The 25,671-nt window shown below is 34.1% G+C and overlaps 2 protein-coding genes across 4 annotated transcripts; both read left to right on the top strand.

Moving 5' to 3' along the window:
- The first annotated feature begins 432 nt into the window (after nucleotides 1–432).
- On the top strand, nucleotides 433–12,104 carry LOC128194076 (protein NRT1/ PTR FAMILY 5.4-like). 2 transcript variants are annotated; one of them, XM_052868744.1, is made up of 3 exons: nucleotides 433–707; nucleotides 7,992–8,212; nucleotides 10,419–12,104. In XM_052868744.1, exons 2-3 carry the CDS (start codon nucleotides 8,015–8,017, stop codon nucleotides 11,886–11,888), a joined length of 1,668 nt encoding a protein of 555 aa, XP_052724704.1. In that variant the 5' UTR covers nucleotides 433–707; nucleotides 7,992–8,014; the 3' UTR covers nucleotides 11,889–12,104. The 2 variants fall into 2 exon arrangements, with proteins under 2 accessions (XP_052724704.1, XP_052724703.1); XM_052868743.1 differs by having other exon boundaries at nucleotides 433–765.
- Nucleotides 12,105–13,865: 1,761 nt separating this feature from the next.
- Nucleotides 13,866–24,071, top strand: LOC108346685 (protein NRT1/ PTR FAMILY 5.4-like). 2 transcript variants are annotated; one of them, XM_052868201.1, is made up of 3 exons: nucleotides 13,866–14,267; nucleotides 14,347–14,567; nucleotides 22,386–24,071. In XM_052868201.1, the coding sequence occupies exons 1-3, from the start codon at nucleotides 14,162–14,164 to the stop codon at nucleotides 23,871–23,873; spliced, it is 1,815 nt and encodes a 604-aa protein (XP_052724161.1). In that variant the 5' UTR covers nucleotides 13,866–14,161; the 3' UTR covers nucleotides 23,874–24,071. The 2 variants fall into 2 exon arrangements, with proteins under 2 accessions (XP_052724161.1, XP_052724162.1); XM_052868202.1 differs by lacking the exons at nucleotides 13,866–14,267; nucleotides 14,347–14,567 and adding an exon at nucleotides 20,081–20,986.
- Nucleotides 24,072–25,671: the final 1,600 nt, after the last annotated feature.

Below are 25,671 nucleotides of genomic sequence, written 5' to 3'. Positions count from 1 at the left end.
ATAGGTTAAAGTGACTCTTTTATATATTTTTTTTTCTATTCTTATAACATTTTCTTTTGCAATGAAATAAAATTCATTGCTGTACTTTATAACATAACTTTTCATATATATTGGGTGAGATTCTTATCATGTGGACACAGAATCCTTTTTTCATGTGTGTCCGATCTAATGTTGAAAAGAATGCTTATCGATCGAATTTTTTGAAGTTACAATAATACATGTTGCACAAGCAAATAGTCATGTATATAAAAAATTGACTTGCTTTTAGGTTTTCGCATCTATCACCGCTGTATAAAAAAATATATTTAATATTTATTATCTCTCTTCTGCCTCATTTCTGTCTTTTTCTTTGTTTTTTCTCACTGTACTATGTATTTTTTAACACATCATTTAATTAATACATTTTTCTTTTCTCTGTTTGAGTCTTCATAGTCCTATTAGTACATCTTTTGGTCGAACCAAATGTCACCAAAACCATCCAAAACGCTTCTTCGATGAACTTCCCGTCTTGTTTCAAAGAAGAGAAGAACTTTTCAGAAGTGCTTTAGCTTCTTCCCTTACTCTGTGCCTAACGCGGTTTGCAGAAGTTCACATTGATTTCTATGCGCTTCTGTTATTAAATTAGTTTAACTGAGTTTTCTGTTTCATCAAACATCATCATGGCGCGGCAAGAAAACTCGCCTCCTTTTGTGAAGAAACTTTCCTCGGTAAAAGCTCGAATTCGTTATCTAATCCTCACCTATAAGGCCCTACCTTTCATTGCTGGTAAATAGTTAGATAAACTTAAATTTTAGAAAGGATACTTTTGTAATTTCGTTAGTCTTTTATTTTTCGCACTCGAATTTTCTTATTTGTTGATTTGGGTGATTTTTATTGTGCATGTTAGCAGCTTGGTATATATTGGCTTTTATTTTCGGTTGCACTGTATATATGTTAGTATTTTAAAGTTGTGAAAGGAGTAGTTGATGTAGTAGAGAAAATGTAGAGATAATAGAATATAGAAGTAGTAGTTGGAAGAAGTGTTGTAGTTGTCTTTGTTGTTGTAAATGTTGGTTTCTTACAAATGGTAGAGTTCATGAGTATTTATAGACTCATAGATTATTCTAGAACATTTTAGCCACAACTTATGTGGAATGTTCTAGATTTTTACCTACGTAGAATATTCTTGATTTTTCTTCCTATCTTAGACTTTTCTACAATATTCTAGAATTTATATTACATTTCAATTCCTCTATCTTAGGAGCTTTCTACATTCTTCGAGAAATTGCATTATACTTTAATAGTATCAACAAGATCAGAATAAATGGCTGTTGTTATTTTTAATTCGATCTAGTGTTGTTACGTTTTGTACACGGCTATTTAATAGCCTATGCATGAACAATAGCGCGAGTTAAATAACAATTCTAATTTCAATTTCTTGTGCGCTGAGGTTTAATATAGTGGTATCATAGTTTTTCTCTAAATGTTAAGTATGAGAAAAAAGAGTGTGAGTGAAACACCAGTGCTTTAAAAAAAGTGAGAGAGATAACAAAATTTGTTAATGATATGACACTGCTACTATTAACGAAGAAGGTGTTGTTAGAATCTCAAGACGTATAGGATATAAGGTCGGGTATGATGAACACAATAAGGAAGAACATCAGACAGTGGCATAGGTTATTGTGTTGAAGAAAACACGAGTCAAAGACAGGTCAACATTGTATTTTCTCTACAATGCAGTATACGAGTTAGAGTTCAAAATAATAGTGAATGCATTGTCAAAAAAGAAAGTTTGGGATTCTAGAGGTTGCATACAAAGGGAACAACCGTGTGACGCAGGTTCAGGTACAAGCTCTTAAGAGAGAGTTTCAAAATCTAGAGATGGAGGAAATAAAGCATCTTATTGAGTACATCTCTCGGGTACAGAAAGTGGCCAATCAACTTGGTAGGAATGGAAAAGAAATGTCACTTAACTAAGTTGTAGAAAAAATCTTGAGATCTTTGAAGGAAAATTTTGAGGGAATTTCCTGTGCCATTGAAGAATCTAAGGACATGACAGTTCTTATAGTGGACTAGTTAGTCGGGTCATTTTGGAAGCCAACTAATAAAGGAAGAAGAAAAAGAAGGACCTCGGTGATCAAGCATTACAAGTGAATGCAAAATGAATGGAACTCATAACACTTAGGGCAAGGGTTTTGGAGGAAGAGGACATGGAGGCCAAGCATAATACGGCCAAGCACAAGGTGGAGGTGACCGAGGTGATAATGAAGTTGGCACAAATCAAACCAAGCAACAAAATTGGCACGGTCATGGTCGAGGAAGAGGCCGTGGAGGTCAGTCTAAAGTAGGTGTGGAAATTTTCAAATGTGGGAAACTCAACCATTATGCAAATGAATGAAAAAAAAGGAAATTGTTATAATGATGGGAAGGTTGGCCACATTAAAAAATTTGCTAAGTTGGAAAGAAAGGTGAAAAAAACCTACTTACATAAGAAGATGAGCAAGAGAGAATTTTATTGTTTTCAGAAAGCTTAACACGTTCATGGTTGATTTAGTACATGAAAACACCGAGCTATTTGATGATGAGACCGGGTTGTTTGATGAAAAGAGCGAGTTGTTTGATAAAGATACTGCGTTGTTGGATAAAGAGACCAAGCTGCTTGATATCAAATCTACGGTGTCTCGAGCCAAACAAATGTAGACTGAGTTGTTTCAGACTAAGCAGATGCAATTTGTGGTGTCTAGAGCCGAGTATATGCAAACCGAGTTTTTTTACACTAAGCAGATGCAATTTGAGGTGTCTAGAGCCAAGCAAATACAAACGGAGTTGTTTGAGGATGAGGAGATGAAGGTTGGGTTGTTCGGAATTGAGTTATTTGAAGGTCAAGTTGTTTGGGGATGAAAAGATGAACTCAGGTTTGTTGAAGCCGAGTAGGTGGAGGTCGATCTGTTGAGCATCGAGTTGTCCAAGAGCCTAAAAATGGAGATAGAGAACCTAATGACCTAGTTATGGACTCATTAGGCTAAATTGTGGCAAGCCTATGTTAGGAGATGTCGAGTTACTCGAGAAACCAGTGATACATAGCCCAAAATCAAATAAGAGAAGTTTGGCAATATCTTTGAAAATCTCGACAATGCATATAAAGAGCTCAGCAAGGTACGAGTCCAACTCGGGAATGCAGGTGAACAAATTGGGAAGGACGAAGAATAACTCGAAAATTATGGAGATGAGTTCAGAAACAAAAATGGTGACCTTGAATATAGTGTCGTGCTTGAAATCAAAGGCTGAGGATATTTCTACCAACTCAATGTGGTACTTGGACACTAAAGCTAGTAATCAAATGTATGGAAATGAGAAATTCTTTAATGAACTCACTAACGCAGAGGTCGAATTCGTGTCATTTGGACATGATTCCAGAGTGTTATATAAGGGCGTGGAATAATCGAACAAATATAAAAGGATGGACGAGTTGGAAAAATCATGGATGTTTTTTATGTTCCTGAGTTGAAGAGCAATATTATAAGCATGGGTCAGTTGATTGAAAATGGTAACTCAATTTTAATGAAGGACCAAATATCGTATTTGAATGATAAGTATGGTCATCTTGCAACTTGAGTAGAAATGAAGAAAAATTGGATGTATAAATTGGAGTTCAAGATCTTGCATGAGAGGTGTTTGAAGTTGGACATGAAAGATGAAGTTATGATATTGCACTTCTGGTTTGGACATCTTAATTTTGAAAGCCTGACTGAGCTGTCAAGGAAATAATTGGTACTCAAACTTCTTGGTATAGAATTTGAGAAGAAATTTTGTGAAGAATGCGTGCTCGGAAAACACTTGAGAATGAAGTTTCCAAACTCGTTAAGTATAAAGAAAAATGAAAACTCAATCTAATACACACCGATTTATGTGGGCCAATTTCTCATAATTCATTTAGTAGTAAGAAATACTTTATTTCATTCATAGATGACTTCTCTCGGAGCACCTAAGTGTATTTCTTATCGGAGAAATCAGAAGCATTTAAGATGTTAAAGAAGTCCAAACTAATTATGGTGAAAGAGACTGACAAACAAATTAAAGTTGTACAGTTTGATAGGGAAGGTGAATTTATGTCTACAAGTTTTATGCATATTGTCGAAGAGCAAGGGAAAAGGAGGTTTCTAAAAACTCTATATTCACAACATAATGGTGTGGCTAAGGGAAAGAGTGAGACCATTATTGATATGGTTTTAACCATGCTTAAAGGGAAGAATATGTCAAAGAAGTTTTGGGTGGAGGCTATGTAGTGTGCTATATATATATATATATATATATATATATATATATATATATATATATATATATATATATATATATATATATAACATAGGTGCCCACATTCAAAACTGGATGGAGAACCACTACAAGAATCCTAAAGTAGAAGAAAATTGAGTGTCAAGCATTTCAAAGTCTTTAGTGCAAATGTCCCAAGTCAACTCATAATGAAACTTGATGTCAGAATCAAGAGCTACGTTTTCGTTGGCTGTGATGAACAAGCAAAAGCATACAAGCTACACAACCCAGTTTCAGGTAGACTCTAGTAAGTCGGGATGTCTAGGTAGATGAAAATAGTGAATGAAACTAGGCTGACTCGAAGGAAAAGTCTTCAAAGGACATAATTTCTAGGGAAAGACCTCCATAATGGTTAACAGGAGCTTAGTTGACACTATCAGGTGCTCGAAGATCACAAATGAATATGGTGAAGAAGATGAACCTATGCAACCCAGATTTGAGAGTCTAAATGACATTTATAACTCCATTAATGAGGTACATTTAGTACGTCTGTTAGCAGGTGCATAAGATGTAAACATTTGAAGAAGTCATGCTTGATGAACGATGGAAGAAATTTATGGATCAAGAGATGAACTCAATTGAAAAATGTGAAATGTGGGAGTTGATAGATTTACCCACTAGAGCTCGACCAATTGGTGTGAAGTGGAGAAGAAAATCAATGTAAAAGAAGAGGTGGAGTGCTTCAAACCGCTCTTGTGACGAAGGGCTAGGAACAACATAAATAAATTGACTATGATGATGTGTTTTCTCTAATAACAAGGATGGAAACAATTTACCTATTATTTTCATTAACAATACAACAAGGATGGAAGATACACCACATAAATTCGAGATTTCTGAATGAAGTTCTGGGAGAGGAAGTTTATGTAGAAAAACCTTTCGGTTACATAAGAAGAGGAAAAGAAAAGATGGTAAAGATGAAGAAGGCATTGTATGGTTTGAAGCAGGTTTTTTAAGCTTGGAATGAAAGAATTGATACTTATTTCAAATAGAATGGTTATGAGAAATGTTCATATAAACATGTTTTATACCTAAAGAAGCACATGACAAGTATATTGTTTGTTGCCCTCTATGTAGATGATTTGATTGTATGAGAAGCAAAACCAAGCTAGTTGAAGAATTTAAAAAAGTGATAAAGAAGGAGTTTGAAATGATTGATGTGGGCATCTTGAGATATTTTCTAGATTTGGAAGTGGACACTAGTAAAAAAAGGTTTTTTTAACGCGCTATATATGACTCGGTTCTACCGAAACCGAAGAATATAAAAGTGCGGTGGCATTTCAGTAATTATTCAGTGGTTATATGCCTCGGTTATATATGAACCGATGCCTATAGATGCTACTACCTCGAATAGAAGGCCAACCGAGACATATAATATGAATTTTAAATGGTTTAGACCCGGTTTGCTGTATAATTGATGCACTTAAAGGGTTTAGGCATCGGTTTTAAATATAACCGAGGTAGTACCCTTAGGTTCCAAACCAAACTTCGCCTCTCGCACTCTCGCACTCTCGCGATTCTCACCCTCTGCCTCACGATTTATCCTCTCGCCCAAACTCCAGCACCAGGCCGTCACCACCACCAGCCATTAGGGTCGCCGTAAGCACCGCTGTTCAACCACGCCGTTGGCCACCACGTGCAAACCCGCAAGCCGCCACCATGCGCAAACCCGCAAGCCGCCACCACAACGCCTTCATTCTCGTCCAAACTCCATGGACGTCGCGACCACCATCTTCATCTTCTCCGCCATGAGCACATCCATGGCCGTCAACCGGAGAACGCGCAACCATTCCAAGTCGCGCACAACCATCGCTGCAAAGAGGGAAACTCAAACAGATCCAGAAACAGAAACCCCTCTTCTCCATTGTTGCGCCAGCCACCGCGTTTCAACCTTCTTCCATCACCATCACCGGACCCGCAACTCTGCGACAAAAACCCTTAATCGCGCCACCGTCACCAGAATCCTTAAAGCATGCCGCCACAGTATGCGATTAGAGTTGATGCAGTTCGCATTTCTTCTGGAGGCGCGATTTCTGAATTGGATCCCTGCGTGATGGTTATCTGGTGTTAAATCTGGTTTCTACAGGTCTGATTGTGGTTGTAGGTGGAGGGGCGATTTTGATTTAGGGCTTCTCATTCAGTGTTCGCACATGAAGGCTCACATCCCGTCGCCATGGTCTTCCCGTTTCAAATCTCTACTTATTTTGCAGATTTTTCTGGAAGAGGCTTGGTGTCCTGTAGATTTTTCTAGACTCCTTGGATGACAAAAAAAATGGGAAAGATCAAATTTTGAAACCTATGAAGGTTCGATCACCAGCTGTTTGTTCAAAGGACTCAAAGAATTTCATGTCTCCAACCATTTCTACTTCTTGCAAGATCAATGAGTCTCCCCCGAAAGAAAGTCCTAACTGAGCGGAACGATCAGGATACCATCTGACCACTAAACGAACTGATACTGATACTGCCTCGGTTCATTTAACCGAGTTGAATCCTAGATACCGTTTCGAGTAAAGAGAAGCGAGGCGAATACCTTTTATCCCGCCTACGTACCCCTCGGTTTGAGAATCGATGTTCATGACTAAAAATAATCGGTGCCTATTCATTAATCTGTACTAGTGGGATTAAAGCTTGAGAGGGATCTTTGTGTCTCAAAGGATGTATGTTGATGAAGCACAATCCAGTTTCCACTCCAATAGAACTTAGCACAAAGCTATCAAGAAAATGGAGAAGGGGACCGTGTTCATGCAAGTAGAAGCTTAATTAGGAGTCTTGGGTACTTAACGAACACAAGACAAAACCTTATGCTGAGCATGAGAGTTACAATTTGTTTCATGGGGAGCTAAGGTGTTCTCGTTGGATAGCACTAAAGTGGATATTGAGTAAAGAGAACTCCATCTTTTGGATTAATGTATACTAAGTTGGACATCTACTAGCTAAATGGGTACTTAGACGGTGATTAGTGTCGAGATGTGGATGACCGGAATAGCATGGCTGATTATGTTTTTTTCATGAGAAATACAACATTTACTTGGCTCTCAAAGAAACAGCTCATATGGCACTGTCAAAGTGTGAAGATTATTATGTGACAACGACCTAAAGTGTCTCACATGCAATTTGGCTTAGATACTTGCTACGAAATTTGGATATGATGTAAAAAGAGAAAGTATTAATCCGAGTAAATAATAGATTAACAATCAAGTTGGGAAAGAACCTAGGAAATCATGAAAAAAAACAAGTACATTGATGTTCATTTTGATTTTATCCGAGAAAAAGTTAAGGAAGGAAATATGAAACTGGAACACATTGGGAGCAAGGAATGAATAGCTGTTGTATTCACAAAGTTACTATCTAAAACATTATTTCAGGAATATAGGAAGCTAATTTAAGTTGACGAGATTGATTGTTATTATTTACCGTAGCTGCTCGGTTTGTCAGTCGTTTTTTTTTCGGTTTTCGGTTGCACTATAGCAAACTGGCGACTATAGTTGGCTGTTGTTATTTTTTGTTCCGTGTTATTACATTTTATACACGGCTATTTAATAACCTTTGCATTCAACGAACAGTAGCGTAATTTCCACTTTCTTATTTTGTGTCTCAGGGTTTCACAATTATAACTAATTGTGCTATTTTTTTTTATGGGAACTAGAATTCAACTTATCTCTTTCTTCCTAAACTTTCAGCACTGGTTGTAAGTTACACATTTATGGAGATCGCGGTGTTGGCAATAATGATGGATTATCTCATAAATGCACTTGAAGTGCAGAATCAACGGATAGCTGCTATTGTCACAAATCTGCAAGATGCTTTATCATCTCTCTTTTTTGTTGTTGTTTCTCTGATATCGCAAACATATACAGGTTCTTTCACTATGATCACATTTTGCGCTGCAGCTTCCATCGAGGTACAAAATTTCTTAGTTCTATACTACTGTTAGAATGGGGAGATAAAAGAACTTTAGTAGGGCGAGTAACAGTGTATTTAATTATAAGAATTTAAGAGATGGCTCACACTTTAGATAAATTCATATTAAACTTAATTTATAGTTTAGATAATTTTAATTTTCTTAATTTAATGAATGTTTATCATAATTGATAATTATCAATAGATTTTGCGAGTCATTTGATAAAATTTATTAATGACCATTTTACTCATAGATTTTGGATTGTCATTAATTTGTCGATAAATTTAAATTAGTCACTAATTTTAACGATTGTGTCTTTCAGTAATACACAATTTTCTTATGGGTCAAGTTATATTTAAACATTTTGGTTGGTTTTGTAATGGTTGAAAGTATTATTTGCCATTCTTTATAGTTAATTAGTTGTTGTAATAGGTAATAGACATATGATAGTAGAGTCATTTTCTATCTTCTTTTTAAGTCTTCTAAGTTATATTGCTCCACTTGTAGTTTTTCTAGCTTTAATGTATACTTTGCTTCGTATGCTATTGTTTCTTTTTTTTTTTTCCAAGGAAACAAGTTCTCAATGCAAAAGCCATAACCTTAGGTGATCTTCATGTCATTTATCATAGTTAACCAATCACTACTAGTGTAGCTAGCCAATCTTGACTTTGTTAAAGTTTTATACTATATATCAAACTCTTTTTGTGTCTCGGAATTATTTTAAAATTCTTCTTTTACTCCAAACTATATTTGAATAGGTCTTTTCATATAGGGTTAAATATGTTTTTAGTCCCTAAACTATTGGCCGTTTCTGATTTTCGTCCCTCTTTCAAAGTAAGGTACAATTTGGTCCTCATTCTTTTCGAAACGTTCGTTTTAGTCCTCAGAATTTTGGTTTTAGTCCTCATTTTTTGCTAAATGAGAATCAAATTTTTAAACAGTGTTTAGTTTTCGAGGACTAAAACGAACATTTTGAAAATAATGAGGACCAAATTGTACCTTACTTTGAAACAGGGACGAAAACCAGAAACGGCTAATAGTTTAGGGACTAAAAACATATTTAACCCTTTCATATACATAATATATGGACTTGTGTTTGTAAGATATAGTAAGCTTTTTCATAGTGTTTTTACTACTTGGATTCTTCCTATTGACTCTTACAGTACTAAATTAAAAGTAATACACATATTACAAGCACTCTTTAAATCTTAAACACTTCTCCATGAAACATCATCATTAAAATCTTTTATTGAAACTTGATGTTATGTCCTTCTTTTTGTTAACACTTGATTGGAGAAATACTCATCAGTTCATTTATACCATACTTGAGGGCTTACTTCAAACCATATAGAGATTTTCTTAGCTTTAATATATACTTTCATTTTCCTTCGCTTACAGATCCATATGGTTGCTCTATGTATATTTTTTCTGTAACAATGCCATTTAGAAAAGTTGATTTAATATTAGATTGTACTCTAGCCCTTTTATATTGCAAGAACTAATAAAACTTTAACTATACCTAGGAGATCAATTGGGGAAAATGTTTCATTTGGATGTTGTGAGTATCCTTTAACAATTAGTCTTCGGTTGTTCCTTTGTATACTACCATTATAATTGAGCTCTGTTTTGTAAACCCATTTAAGTTCAATGATATTTTTTTCATATTAGCAATCTACAAGTTCCAAAACTATTATGGGTTAAATATCTATAATATCTATTTTAGGTTGTCAAAACTAGCTTTAGAGATGGAATAACTTTATATTGATTTTTCAACTATGTTACCATTGCCTATTTATGGGCTTGATCCACGCTTCTACATTTTTACAGTTAATTATAAATTATATAATTATCTAGACTTGTTACTATTTATCTATTACTTACATGCATTTACATCCTAAACTCTTTAGTTTTAAACTTTTCTGCTTTGAACTTCTAAAAGTTAGTATAAAATTTAATAATTATACTATTCATTTTATTTCCCGTATAATATGCCTTCTACTCAACGCCTGACGCGAAGAAAAAATCCTGTTAATGGGGAGAAAGTCATTGGACGACCAATGCAGCATGATACCTAAAAAATCAATAGAGACAAATATAAGTATATATGATAAGTTATGTGATAGGAAAAGAGATAATAGGTTTCATAAACGGGTGTGAATAAGATGTTTGATATATAAGGTGTCTAAATCTAGTTACTAACTGTCAGGGTTTAATGCTATTATGGACATCTACATTTCCTACAACTTCAGCGTTTCGTTCGGTATATGCCGCCATAGTCTTCCTTGGAATGGGAAAAGGTGGTCAAAATCTTTCAGAAAGTTTCCTTGAGTATCACTTGGAAGAGAAAATTAAACCAAAGAAACAAGGCGAAAAAGATGGAAGCACACAAGACAGAAATGAGAGAAGCCTCGGCCATACAATTTTTATTAGTATCTGGTTGTTCGTTCCACTGGTTGTCGGATATATCATAATAGTTTGTCTTGTCTTCATCTTCTATGATGCAACATTCGAGGACCTATTCAGATTTGCTGCACTTCTCATGGGAGCGACTCATCTGTTGTTCCTCATCGGTTCTTTGGGGTATAGTCGCCAAGAATTACCCGTCGAAAGCGATCTAAGCAAGATCCATAGAATCTTCATCACAGCTTTACGGAAACTGAGTTTAAAATATCCAACTTCACCGAATTCTTATTACTGGAAGGGTTACAAGAAGCAACACACGTATAATCGTGGTGAAGGAGTAAGGTTATTGCCACGAGTTCCTCGGTTATTCAGGTGGTTGGACAAAGCGGCCATTGTTAAAGCAGAAGAAGAAGAAGAAGATTCAAGACATAATAGAGAGAGTCTTGAGACGCAAGAAAAGAGAAAGAAGATTTGCACTGTGCAGGACGTGAGAGATGTTAAAAGCCTTGTTCATATGATATACCTTGGCCTTACCATCTTTCCTTATAGTTTACTCAAGGCCTCTGGGTACACTTTCTTTGTTGCACAAGCAAGTGCGTTGATTCCAGTTATGAATAAAAGAGGTCACGATATCTCTATTTTATTCTTGATCAAAGCCGTGACATCTGACATGTCAAAGTTTACATGTTTTCTCATCAGTCTTGCATTTCGAAACAAACAAAAATCAAGAGTTGCAAGTTTCAGTTGGGAAAGAAAAGCAGCGACAATCACGAGGATTGGATTTGGCATTACATGTGCTGTAATATGCGGCTCTATAGCATGGCAAGTGGAGATGCGCAGGTTGTCGTCAAAGTTGAATACAACAGTGGCTTTGGTTCCCCAATTTGTGTTACTAGGAATGACAGAGGGACTTGTTGATGGTGGATTAAAGAGATTATTCAATGACCATGTAGCGAAATCGTTGTCGAATTTTGAGGATTCGTTTAGTGAGTTGGTGGTTGGTGGTGGAAAACTTCTGATTATACCAATTGTGTTGATTTTCAGCGGGTGGATCAAGGAAACAATCGACACTAGCCATTTGGACAGGTACTATCTGATGCTGGCGATAATGAACGCTGTGCTGCTTCTAGCTTTTGCATACTACTCCGTCAGGTATGCATACAAGGAAGTGTGTCCTGAAGATGAGAAGGTTCCGATAGAGGAAAGATTGGATCATGCTCATCAATCAGACTCAGAAGACAGCGATCAGAAAAATACTCCCCCATTTCCATAACAAGTATAGTGTTCAGGAAATTTTTTCTTAAAATAAAGGTTACTTTTTGTTTTCTAATGTAATATTAGTTACCAAGTGAATGTTAACTTTATTGAAAATGTCATCGACCAAAACACCTTATTCATCATCTCTGTCCACATGGGAATCAAAATACACAAATCAATTGTTGATGATTGAATCCTGAATACAAGATTAGGAAAAATATTTCAGTTATCATTGTCATCTTGGACATTCCTCATTTCTTTCTTGTTGTAAAACTTTTACTTCATTATTTGTTTAAAGATTTGAATATGCATAATCTGGTTGTGAGGTTTGTGAATTGGAAAAATGCAGAAAGTGTTTTATTTCTTCCTACTTGACTCTCTTTATCTTGTTCATACTGATATGGGAGGTCCTCTAATGTTCCAAATACTTAGGAGCTAAATGTTGGAAATCTTAAGTTAGTTTATGTTGTTATGAAATTTGTGGCACTGATTAAAATTCAATTCGGGGTGTTGTCAAAAAAGTTAGGTATGATAATGCTAAAGATTATTTTAATCACACATTAGACTTTTTTTCTTTTTCAAAATGAAAGGATAATTCATGAATTCTCATATGCCTATACATCCTAACAAAACGTAGTTGCTGAATAAAAAAATGAACATTTAGAACAAACAAGAGCATCACTCTTTCAAAACAATGTTCCAAAACAATAGTTACCCTTTACTGTTTTACAACTACAAAGTTCAATGGAGATACTTCATTCTTTTCAACCGCATATAAATCATTCTTAACAAAAGAGAAAATTTGATCCGTGGTCATTTAAATATATTTTCTTAGGTACTTTGTCAGTCAAAAACTTGAAATTTATGTCAAACTCATATCGTTTGATGTAAATGTTGAATTTTGCATTATATTCCAAATAGTCTTATGCAAACAAGTTTAACCCATTTAAAAAAATAACACTACATTTTATTTTGTCATTTTTCTCAGAGTTTGATTTAAATTGTGTGACGTGAAAGATTAGTTTTACACTATTGGGCTAATCATTTTTTTTCCTTTGATATGGAGTTGTATTTCATACGTAACAAATATATTAAATTATAAAATGACCATTTGTAAATTTTATACTAACCATTTCGTAAAAAATTACATGAGAATTAAAAAATTATAACTAGTTTCCATTATTATTTTGAAGCAATGAAGTGAACTTATACTTCCATTGCATTATAGATCACATATATAAATATATAATAGATAAAAAGTTTCATTGCGATTTATCTCAACCCATGATATCGTCAGCCATTTCATTCTGTTCATTCCTACAACTAATGCAGACAGAATCTTCCTATAACGTAGGAAGTAATTTTCGAAGACAAAATACACTTTTAGAATGTAAAAATAGCATATTTGAAGCCCCATCTTTCTCTTTGTTTTTTGTAATACAATTTTTTTGTGTTTTTTTATGATACAATTTACTGTTTATTTTTAAAATATATCGTTCTACGTATATAATAAACATAACTTGTTTTTGACGTCATAGCTACATAAACAACTTTCTTTTAAAATTAGTTATACAAAAATATGTTAAAGTCACTGTTCTGTTTTATATACTTTTTTTCTATCCTTATAACATTTTCTTTTGCAATGATATAATGCATTGCTTTTACTTTGTAAAACGACTTTTGAAATTGTGGTGAGATTCTTACGATGTGGACATATAATACTTTTTTCATTTAAATGTGTGTCCGAGATAGTGTTGAAAAGAAGTGCTTATCGAGCTTTTTGTATACCACACTTTATGATGCTTAAAGTTACAATAATGCATGTTGCACATTGTCTAGCTAAGCCAATAATCATGTATATTAAAAATTGACTTACTGTTAGGTCTTCGCATCTATCACCTCTATATAAAACAAATATTTAATATTTATTTTCTCTCTTATGTCTCATTTCTGTCTCTTTTTTTTTCTCATTGTTCTATGTATTTTTCATCACATCATTTATTTATTACATTCTGCTCTTCTCTGTCTCAGTCTTCTTAGTACTATTAGTACATATTTTTGTGGAAAACCAAACGTCACCAAAACCATCCAAAACCCTTCTTCGAGGAACTTCCATTGTTGTTGTTTCAAAGAAGAGAAGAACTTTTCAGTGCTTTTGCTTCTTCTTTTACTCTCCGTCCCAACGCTATTCTTCTGTTAATAATAGAATTCAGTGTTGTCACTTTGAATTCTATGCTTCTGTTATTAAATTAGTTTAACTGAGTGTTCTGTTTTTCCTCAAACATCACCATGGCGCGGCAAGAAAAGTCGTCGACTTTTGAGAAGAAAATTTTGTCATTAAAAGCTCGAATTCCTTATCTAATCCGCCGCTATGGGGCCCTGACTTTCATTGCTGGTAATTTTAACCAATTGTGCTGTTTTGTTTATGGAAAGTAGAATTGAACATTAACTCTTTCTTCCTAATTTATTTTCAGCATTGCTTGTAAGTTACAGATTTATGGAGATCGCGGTGTTGTCAATAATGATGGAATATCTCACAGAGATACTTCAAATGCAGAATCAACGGATAGCTGCTATTGTCATAAATCTTGGAGATGCTTTATCATCTCTCTTTTTCGTTGTTGTTTCTCTAATCTCGCAAACGTATACGGGTTCTTTCACTATGATCACATTGTGCGCTGCAGCTTCCATCGAGGTACATAAATTCTTAGTAGGGCGGGTAACGGTACATTAAAAATATAGTTTTGGAGATGGCTCGTACCTGGATAAATTTATATTAATTTTTTATGTGGTAATAAGTGGTATTTGCTTATTTATAATCTTAATCTATCATTTCTACAACTCTTTTTGATAATTTTGGTTTTTTTAATCTTTAGAATTATCTATACTTTTAGACACAAGATATATCTATTGTTTTCAAATCTAGTATAATATCTTAATTTCTAAAATTTACTTTTTCTTGTAATCTTCAGAGATTCATATCAAGACACTTCTCCTTAGTGTAAATTTCAGCAACTCCAAACGTAAATTGTAATTGGTCAAATTGGACTTTTGGCAGTGTCCTTTTGCTATCTTTTGTCTCATAGCACTCAAGTTCAATTATTTTTATTGATTTTGTACTTTTTGGTAAATTGCGATAATTCTTTAATTATTGATTACTTTTTATTGACGGAATAAAAAACTCTAATTTATAAATAATTTTTATCCATAAATTTTAAAATTTAAATTACCAACAAATACTTTAATGTAGACAATGAATTAGTATGTTAGATCAATCTCAAATTAGAATTTCTACTATCAATGGATATTTCTGTGTAATGTACATTATGATCAATTTTTTCGTAAATTTTATTGGTAATTTAAAATTTCAAAGAAAACTTTTCATTGGTCATTCGTCAAGTATTATGAGATTATTTTATATATTAAAGCGAGATGCGTGAAAAGAAGAAAAAAAAATAAGAGAAGGAGAAAGAAGAGGAAGAGAAAGAGGAGAAGGATAAGGAGAAGGTGTGACTTCAGTGGAGACACATTAGGGGTGGTGGTGCAACACAACGTGATGCAATAATGACAATGGTATGGCACTGGTGGTAGCACAACAATATGGTGGCACGATAGAGATTCGATAGTGATGACGGTCGGAGTTGAAAAGGTGGGGTGGTAGGAAGAGAAAGAGAAGGAAGAGGAGGAGAAAGAGGAGGGAACTAAAGGCAATGATGACAAATATGTCAATGACAACGACGTGGAGGCATGATAAGAAAGAGACAATGAGGATGAGGAGTGAAGGAGGAAAAAGAGAGAAAAGAAGAAAAAAAAATGAAACATAACAAGAATAAAAAGATACAATTGAAACATTTGCCGAAAATTTTTACCAACGACTAGAAACCATCAATAATTACTAACTAATATTTATTGATGAATTTGTGATCACCGGTAATTATCGACAGATTTTAAGAGCCATCAGTAAAATTTATTGACAATCATTTTACTCATGAATTTTTGGTTGTTGTTGAAGGTGTGGGGAAAACACTAGATGGGGGTTGAATAATGTTTTCATACTTTTTTCGCAACCTGCTAGATAATCATGATGTTCGTAACACTTAGTGAGCTGATTGAACTTTAGACAACAAACGTTATTCTATAAAGATTGTTTGCTTAGCCAACTCAACGTATCCAAGTTAAAATATGGCAGTAACCTTAAATGAAGTGACACACAACCTTAAATGAAGTGACACACATTGTCAGAGAGAGTGCATAGGAGAAGTTAACTAGACTACATCGTTTATCAACAAAACAAAACATACAAAATATATACTAGTTTACCTGTTAGAGCTACGTCGATTTCTCCTTTAAGTTAACTTAGAGGGTTTCATTAGATATTCAATGAAGTACATTAGACTTTAACTCACTTCTGATTGCGTAGTATTATTCACCACTCCTGGATTCCCTAGACGCTCTTAATACAATTGAGAAACATTGTCTAGTTTAGTTTCTTCCACTTCTGATTGCGCAGTATTGTTCACTACTCTTAGTATCCCTAATCAGTGAATAACCTCTAGTTACCCTATATCAGTTGAGTATTCACACTACTCCTGGTACTCAGCTACCTTGCTAATATTTCTTTGAGTATTCACACCACTCCTGGTACTCACCAACCCTGTTGAGATTTCCTTGAGTATTCGCACTACTCTTGGTACTCAACAAGCCTGCCAAGATTTCCTCGAGTTAGCTCACTCTTGGTTGTGTAGTATTCTTAACCACTCTTTGAATCCTTGATCAATGAATAAAATTTAGTTACCCTAGATCAGTTGATTATTTGCACCATTCCTAGTGTTCAATAACCCTACCGAAATTTCCTTGAGTTCCACCCACTCTTGGTTGTGTAGTATTTTTCACCACTCCTAGTATCCCTGATCAACGAATAACCTTTAGTTACCCTAGATCAGTTGTGTATTCTGACCACTCCTAGTACTAGACGAGCTCGCCTAGATTTCCCCAACTTCTCTAATTTAAGTTGTAACTGTTTTGATTCTCTCCAAAATTGCAATCATAGATTGCTTACAAATCGTTCAGACCTCAACTCTCACAGAGAGGATATTCTACAATACAAAGAAGTCTAAACACTCACAGGTGTTTCTCTCATCTCTCTTTTTCTCTCCTTACATAAGTAAGCATATAATACAATGAAGTACTAGAGGCATACTTTACTTTGCTCTTTCTCTCATTATCTCTTGTTACAAGCACAAGTAAATATTACAATGAAGCTTGAGAGATTTTCTTCTATATTTCACTCTTTCACTCTTTTTTCTTTAAGTGGATATTCTACTGAAGTTTGAGAGTGTTCTTCTTTTTTTGAGCTCTTCTCTTTCTCCTTTTTCTTAATAGTATGAATTTAGCATTAATAGCTTAAAGACATTTCCTCACTCCATGGATGATGAGATATCTTTATATCTTCACATTTTTTCTCCTCTTCATCATCATTTTCTTTTTTCTTTTTGTCGTCTATTTATACACCTTGTTCATATAGTTGTTAAGACAATGCTTGTCTTGAGATTTGATAATATGACAATGTTTACAAAGCTTGTCTTGAGATTTGTTGTCTTCTGGCTATTGGTGTAGGTGCATCCATAGGATGGTGCAGACTTGCTTTTCAAATCTTTTTATCAAAAGTAGTCTTGTCTTATCTATTTAGCACAACTTTTGATAATCTGATTAATGCTTTTTTTGTCTTTTTCTCAACATTCATGTTGATGTATATGAACATTTGTAGTGATTGTTCGACACAAGATAGATAAGTATATAACAAGTATGTTTACTTCTTTTTAATTAATCTTTTAAGTCTTTTAATTATTTGTTTAAGTTTCGTAATGTTTTTGTGTCTACTAGATTTCTTGTTTTTGATTAATGGTTTTGTGAGGTGTTTTGACATGGTAATTATGTCTCGATTTTTTAGAGGAAGAACATTCCGTGAATATCTTTCTTATTACCTACTATTGATCTGATCGAATTTTGGTGTACGATCAGTTCATCAGATATCCTATTTGTTGTTTTTGAACATTAAGCACTAAATGACATTTAATGCTTGCTCAGATCAACAAAGTTCTTTTTCATTTCCTACCATTAGGTAGCATTTTACGATTAAGATATTTTCTGAAGATACTAAGCGTATCAAGATACTTCATCGTTAGACGAGGTACTTGATAAGCTCATGGTATCGTTTAGTTAAGTAAACAATTCTTTTGGTTTTGTCTCTTTTTAGATAGATAACATTTAGCTTGTTTAAGCTTTCTTTAATGTTTTGATTTTTATGTCTTTTAAGATGTTTTGTCAAAGACATCGTCTCGACCTGTTATGTTTTCGAGAGCTATGTTGAAGACCTTTTTCAGGTATGATCAGCATCAGGTGTTTAGCTTCAACTCTCTTAGAAGCTTTAGACACAACATCATTTAGCCATGCGTCTAGGTGTTTTAACCTAAATGATTTTCTATTTGCTAAGAACTTAAGTGTTTTCTTAAGGTTTTCTATGTTGGAAATTTTGGTTCTAGGTTTTGTGTGTTTGGGGTTTAGGCTCTAAGTCTTTTGTTTCCACCCTTAGTTGTTTGTCTTCAGCTAGTGCGTCAAGCTTTTCTTCTGATTTCCTTAGCCTAGTTTTTCTATGTTCAGTCCTTTTTCCTAGACGATCATCTGCATCTTTTGGGTATGTTGTTTCTAGCTTAGAGTTTTGTTCTAGTATTTCAGGCCTTTTGTTTTCTCTCTAGTTTTTCTCTATTCAGTTTTTCTAATTTAATGCATTCTATCCTAGGATTGGTCTTAGGGTTTTTTCCTTGTGTTTGGTTTTCAATGTTCTTTCTTACTGTTTGATGTTTGTTTCCTATCTTGAGGTTGGTTTTCTGACTTGGGGCTTTCTATCCTAGTATGTTTGATGTTTGTTTTCTATCTTAAGGTTCATCAACTTGGAGTTTTCTATCCTAGTGTGTTGGAGATGTTTATTTTCTATCTTAGTGCGTCTGACCTAGTTTGTTTGCTAAGTGTTCTTCTGGTTTAGAGTTAGCTTTCCATACACAAAGACTTCTTTGTTAGTTTTCCACACATAGAGACTTCTTTGTTTCATGTTATTTAGTTAGACTTCCAAACCAAGGTTTTATTAGACGAGTTTTTCTTGTAGTGAGCTTATCGTATCCTGACAGTTACTAATCCATCGATAAACTCGAATTACCCACGAAAAATTTAGTTATTACTAACATATTATGTATGTCAATAATATTCAATTTTCTTATGGTGGTTAAGTTATATTTAAACATTTTGGGATTTGTTTCTTAATTGCTGACAATATTCTTTGCCATTATATATAGCTAACTTTTTGTCATAATAGATCATAGTAGAGTCATAATGTAGTTTCTCTCATTTTTTTTTTCAAGTATTCTTCTATTATATATTGTCCAACTTGTAGTTTTTTTTAGCTTCCATGTACTTTTCTTCGAATACTGATTGTGCTAGACTTGTAGAATTTTTTTAGCTTCAATGTACTTTGCTTCGAATATTGATTATGCTATTATTGCTTGTATTTGTGCCAAGGAAAAAAGTCTCAATCGAAGTGCAATAACCTTAGGTAATCTTCATGTAATCTATCATTGTTATCCAACCACAACTAGTGTAGCCCAACAATCTTAAGTTTGTCATAGTTTTGTATCATATAGCAAAACTCTCTTACGATAGTAACCAAAGTTTGAGGTTTCTTGTGTCATGAACACAAGAGAACCATAAGACTCTGTTGAGGAAAAATGACTACTACTTGCTAGTGACCCCGTCAAATTCAAACAAGGATAGTATCAAATAAGATTTACACGAATAAAATTTTATTAATATAAATAAACATACTTACTGTTACAAATAAGGTGCTAAGTACACTTGTTTTTTCTTCGTTTTTGAAAGGCCTCTAAAATGTACTTTTGCATCTTTTCACCTTTATTCCCAACTCCGGGAGTGGTAACAGGGTTAATAAATCCATAAACGTGATCAATCTTCCTCTAAATGCTCAACCAATGTAAATACCTTAAACATTAAAAGTGAATAGTGTTAGAATAACATATTAAATATATTCTCATTTGTTACTAGATGCTTTATTTGTGACTTTAGGAGGCATTTGTAACTTTATAGGAAAAAGAGATATCTTTGTTGCCAACATACTAAGTTCTTCCATAATTGTTTGTTGCGACGATTGTGGCGATTGTGGTGCTTGTGATACTAATTCATTAACATCTTCCTCCCTATGTACTCCAATTTGGTATCCATTTTTATAAACTTATATAAGATTAGTACACAGTTACCAATAAAAACAACAAAGTGCGAAATTAAAACAATTACTTCCTTTATAATTGGTTTTGATAATCTAATTTGCCAAAGGATAAAATTCTCAAGAGCTTGCCTCATTGTCTCAACCTCCTAAGTGGGCATAGAGACTCAAGTAGTGGCTTCTCAAACATCTACAACCACCACCCTCATTATATCAATTGTGATGGTTTCATGGTGTATGGTTAACCCTAATGTATACATTTTACCTAATTTCAACAAATAATATTTGTAAAACATATTAAAGAATATAATTAAATAATCATGAAAACAATATAATTAGACAAATTACCTAAGGCCACCAAGCACTGTAGGGCATCATCATTGAACAACTTGTATAGTCTGGATCAATAGTGGGAGAAGCTTGTCGAGGGGAAACATAAAACCTCCCATTTGTGCTTATACAAAGAAGAGATGATTGAGGGGGATTCTTAGGCTCTGTCTTAAGGGAGAGGCTAACTATACTCGTACTTTTGCTGACAACTATGCTAGCCTATTAGAGTACTCCTTCTTCTGTTGTGCCTGTATATCATCATACTCCTTTTTCATCTCGCTGATCTCATCCTTTTTCTCTTGTTTGATTTGTTCTCTAATATTCTTGAGGACCTCCTCAAAGATAAGGGCTTTACTATGTTGACTTGATGAAGGACCAAAGAATTGACAGATGCCAAAATATTTTCCACAACCAATATGTCCTCATGGCCTTCTGAAGTGAAGGTACCCTGTGTGCTCTACTCCACCAAGTCATCCTACGACCAAAAATTTCAAGTTAAGTTAACCAAATTTGTGAGATCATATGTTTTTAATTTATGAAATTATAATACGCCTAGTTATGCATGTTATTTCGTCATATATGTACTCTCCTGTTGGCTTCTGATGAGCTCTCTTCCATGTATTATGGCAAGGAGGATGGTTTATGATACTCATATAAGATTAGAGGCAACAACCTCTTTCATTATTTTCTACTCCAATTTCTCATAACCTCCACTAGGCAATATATCGGAGTGGAGATTAGTCTTTGTTATCTTCTAGGAAACTCTCCTCTTAGCCTATGAATAAAAGGTATCCAACATAGTGATGAGCAACAACCTCAAAACTGCTAAAGCGGAGAAGGAAGAAAAAGAAAAACGCAACGGAGTAAAGAAGAAAATCAACATGGTTTTGCATATTTTGGCTTTTTAAATAGGATATTCAATAGTGGTTTTGTAGTACAATAATCATTTTCCATCCTATCACCACCTTTAATAATTGTTTTATAATATAATCGTCTTTGTTTCCTTTCTATATTGATTTTTGACCATGGTTTTGTACTTCAATTGTCATTGTTTTCCAAAGGAAAATATCTTTTTAACAACTTTTTTTGACAATTTTTTTACAACAACCTATGTGGCAGTTTGTGATTGGTCTGTTTCAAATATACATATCAATAAAATAATGACACATAGTCTATTGTCAAAAAGTTGTTAAAAAAAGTTGTTAACATATCATAGTCCTTTTGCAAATTTTGAATATTTGGCGACTTTTTTCTTTTTAAATGTCATTAAAAAAGTTTAATTTAATTATAACATTGCCAATGCATCTTACTTATGATGGTGACGGTCAATTGTTGTCATAGACTTTTACTTTCTAACGTGACTTTTAACTAAGACTAAATATAGTTGTGGATAAAGTAATGATTCTTTAACACACCTATATTTTTTAGGTTCATTTGACACTATCCTTGTTCACTTTTTCCTCTCTTCTTTCTTGAAATAATACAAAAATTTACACTTTTATGATTATTTTACCCTTGTAGTCTGTGTCAAATAAATGTAAAAGTGTGTCATGATACCATTACTCTTGTGGATAGAGTAATGATTCTTTGACACACCTATAGTTTTTACATTCATTTGACACTATCCTTGTTCACTTTTACCTCTCTTCTTTCTTGAAAAAATACAAAAGTTTACATTTTTATGACCATTTTATCCTTGTAGTCTGTGTCAAATGAATGTAAAAGTGTATCATGGTACCATTACTCTTGTGGATAGAGTAATGATTCTTTGACACACCTACATTTTTTACATTCATTTGACACTATCCTTGTTCACTTTTTCCTCTCTTCTTTCTTGAAACAATACAAAAGTTGATATATATAGGGTTTCTAAATATAGTTACTAAATGTCAGGGTTTAATGCTTCTATGGACATCTACATTGCCTGTACCTTCAGCTATTGGTTCGGCCTTTGCGGCCATAGTCTTCCTTGGAATTGGAAAAAGTGGTCAAAAGCTTTCAGAAAATTTCCTTGAGTATCAGTTTGAAGAAAAAATTAAACCAAAGAAACAAGGGGGAAAAGATGGAAGCACACAAGACAGAAATGAGAGAAGCCTCGGACACACAATTTTTGTTAATATCTGGTTGTTCTTTCCACTGGTTGTTGGATATATCATAACAGTTTGCCTTGATTTCGTCTTCCATGATGCAACACTCGAGGACCTATTCAGATTTTCTGCACTTCTCATGGGAGCGACTCATCTGTTGTTCCTCATCGGTTCTTTGGGTTATAGCCGCCAAGAATTACCCGTTGAAAGCGATCTAAGCAAGATCCATAGAATCTTCATCACAGCTTTACGGAAACTGAGTTTAAAATATCCAACCTCATCGAATTCTTATTACTGGAAGGGCTACAAGCAGCAACACACGTATACTCGTGGTGAAGGAGTAAGGTTATTGCCACGAGTTCCACGGCTATTCAGGTGGTTGGACAAAGCGGCCATAGTTAAATCAGAAGAAGAAGAAGATTCAAGACATCATAGAGAGAGTATTGATACGCAAGAAAAGAAAAAGAAGATTTGCACTGTGAAGGACGTGAGAGATGTCAAAAGCCTTGTTCATATAATTTACCTTGGCCTTACCATCTTTCCTTATAGTTTACTCATTGCCTCTGGGGACACTTTCTTTGTTGCCCAAGCAAGTGAGTTGAAATCAGTTATGAATAAAAGAGGTAACGATATCTCTATTCTATTCTTGATCAAATCCGTGGCGACTGACATGTCAGAGTTTACTTGTTTTCTCATCAGTCTTCCCTTTCGAAAGAAACAAAAATCAAGAGTAGCAAGATTCATTTGGGAAAGAAAAGCAGCGACAATCATGAGGATTGGATTTGGCATTACGTGTGCAGTAATATGCGGCATCATAGCATGGCAAGTGGAGATGCGCAGGTTGTCGTCAAAGTTTACAACAGTGGCTTTGGTTCCGCAATTTGTGTTACTAGGAATGACAGAGGGACTTGTTGACGGGGGAATAGAAAGATTATTCGATGACCATGTAGCGAAATCGTTGTCGAATTTTGAGGATTCGTTTAGTGAGTTGGTGGTTGGTGGTGGAAAACTTCTGATTATACCAATTGTGTGGATTTTCAGCGGGTGGATCAAGGAAACAATCGACGATAGCCATTTGGACAGGTACTATCTGATGTTGGCGATAATGAACGCTGTGCTGCTTCTAGCTTTTGCATACTACTCCGTTACCTATGCATACAAGGAAGTGTGTCCCGAAGATGAGAAGGTAACCACAGAGGAAAGAGTGGATCATGCACATCAACCAGACTCAGAAGACGCCTATCAGGAAAATACCTACCCATTGAAAATGGGAAAGAGTGGATCATTCCCATAACAAGTGTAGTGTTCAGGAAAATACTTTTTGTTTTCTAATGTAATATTAGTTATCACAAGTGAATGTTCACTTTATTGAAAATGTCATCGACCAAAACACCTTATTCATCTCTGTCCACAAGGGAATCAAAGTACACAAATGAATTGTCGTCTATTTCATGATTGAATCCTCAATGATAAGGAAAAAATATTAGTTATATATCATTGTCGTCTTGGACATTCCTCATTTCTTGTTATAAAACTTTTGTTTTATTTGTTTATGGATTTGAATTTGAATATATATACAAAATCTTTATTATGAGGTTTTTGAATTGACGAAATGCAAAAGCATTCTATCTTTTCCTACTTGCAATAATCTTTTATATATGGTTGATAGTGACGTGTGAGGTCCTTCTAATGTTTCAAATATTTCATATTTTAGGAGCTAAATGTTGCAAACCTGAAGTTAGTTTTATTGTTGTGAAATTTGTTTCGATATATTAAAAATCAATTTGGGATTGTTATCAAGAAGTTTAGGTATGATAATGCTAAGGATTATTTTAAACACTAGACTCTTTTTCAAAATGAAGGTATAATTAATGAATTTTCATGATACTCTAACCAAATGGAGTTAGTTGAATGAAAAAATGAACTTCTTTTAGAACAAATAAGAGCACTCGTCTTTCAAAACAATGTTCCGAAAAGATTTTGAAGAAGTCATTGTCAATCACTACATAAAAAACACATATTACCAACGGTTAAAATTTGTTAGAAACATTAAAAATCCGACTTAACTTTTTTTCTGACATACCAAAATTTTTCAGCACAAATGTAGTTGGTAATATTTAGCGACAAAAATTTATATTTGTTAGTAATTGTTGAAGGAAAAATGTATCAGTAAATATCGTGATTTGGTTTATCTTCTTCCTCCTCTCTCCTTCTTCTTCTTTCTTTTAAGGTTTTATTTTTTTATTTGTGCATGGTGACTCATGTGGCGGGTTCTTACTTGATTACAACAATGTGGAGGATCTATGGTTGTCTACAGTAGTGTTGCAATGGTGAACAGTAGTATAATGGCTACTATAACAACTCAATTTAGGATGTCACATATAAGTAAAAGAACGTATATATTGATTACGAAAAAAATACAACTATGATACCATCACAATATAGTGAAAAAATTAAAACTATATTACGTCATTGTGAAATTAATTAAAACTTGCGAAAATAATAAAAATTCTCAATACAACCAAAACAACAAACTAAAATTCCTCAACATAATTTATTTAAAAGAAAAAACACGTTTTGAAAACCATTATAATAATTACCCACTCCTCTCTCAATTTACACAGCATCAACATCATAACAACATCTCTATAACATTATCTACTCCTGTATAAGTACGATCATCCTAGGTGGAAACCATCACCACAAATGCAAGGGCGAGCTAACAACATCAACATCAAAAAACACATAATAATACAATGATTATAATACAATTATCTAATAGTATATAAGCTCCAAACATAAATCCGTTTCACAACACAAAATACATTGTTAATCCAAACTTTTATCTAGATAAACCATGTCACAACCATTAATCACTATCGCGTTATATGTCGTCTTTCGAATTCTAGGACACAGAACTCGTTCAGCAAAATAAAGCCTACGCACCAACGTAGGACTTTCTCGTTCACCAAACCAGGGGCCCATGTACCAATGTGGGTCTTTCAAGTTTACCAAAATAAGGCCTACGCACCAATGTGGGACTTGCCTGTTCACTAAAAAACAACTTCCATCAAATAAGGACTTTCTCGTAT

The sequence above is a fragment of the Vigna angularis genome, chromosome 9 (genome assembly GCF_016808095.1).
Source record: "Vigna angularis cultivar LongXiaoDou No.4 chromosome 9, ASM1680809v1, whole genome shotgun sequence".
Lineage (NCBI taxonomy): Eukaryota > Viridiplantae > Streptophyta > Magnoliopsida > Fabales > Fabaceae > Vigna > Vigna angularis.
This window is presented reverse-complemented; position numbering and strand designations above follow the sequence as displayed.

Bases quoted from the DNA above. Each gene is read 5' to 3' on its own strand.
- LOC128194076 (XM_052868743.1), top strand. From the start codon at position 660: ATGGCGCGGCAAGAAAACTCGCCTCCTTTTGTGAAGAAACTTTCCTCG. The intron at 766-7,991 runs GTAAATAGTTAG...CTAAACTTTCAG, and splicing joins GGCCCTACCTTTCATTGCTG to CACTGGTTGTAAGTTACACA. The intron at 8,213-10,418 runs GTACAAAATTTC...ACTAACTGTCAG, and splicing joins GCGCTGCAGCTTCCATCGAG to GGTTTAATGCTATTATGGAC.
- LOC108346685 (XM_052868201.1), top strand. From the start codon at position 14,162: ATGGCGCGGCAAGAAAAGTCGTCGACTTTTGAGAAGAAAATTTTGTCA. The intron at 14,268-14,346 runs GTAATTTTAACC...ATTTATTTTCAG, and splicing joins GGCCCTGACTTTCATTGCTG to CATTGCTTGTAAGTTACAGA. The intron at 14,568-22,385 runs GTACATAAATTC...ACTAAATGTCAG, and splicing joins GCGCTGCAGCTTCCATCGAG to GGTTTAATGCTTCTATGGAC.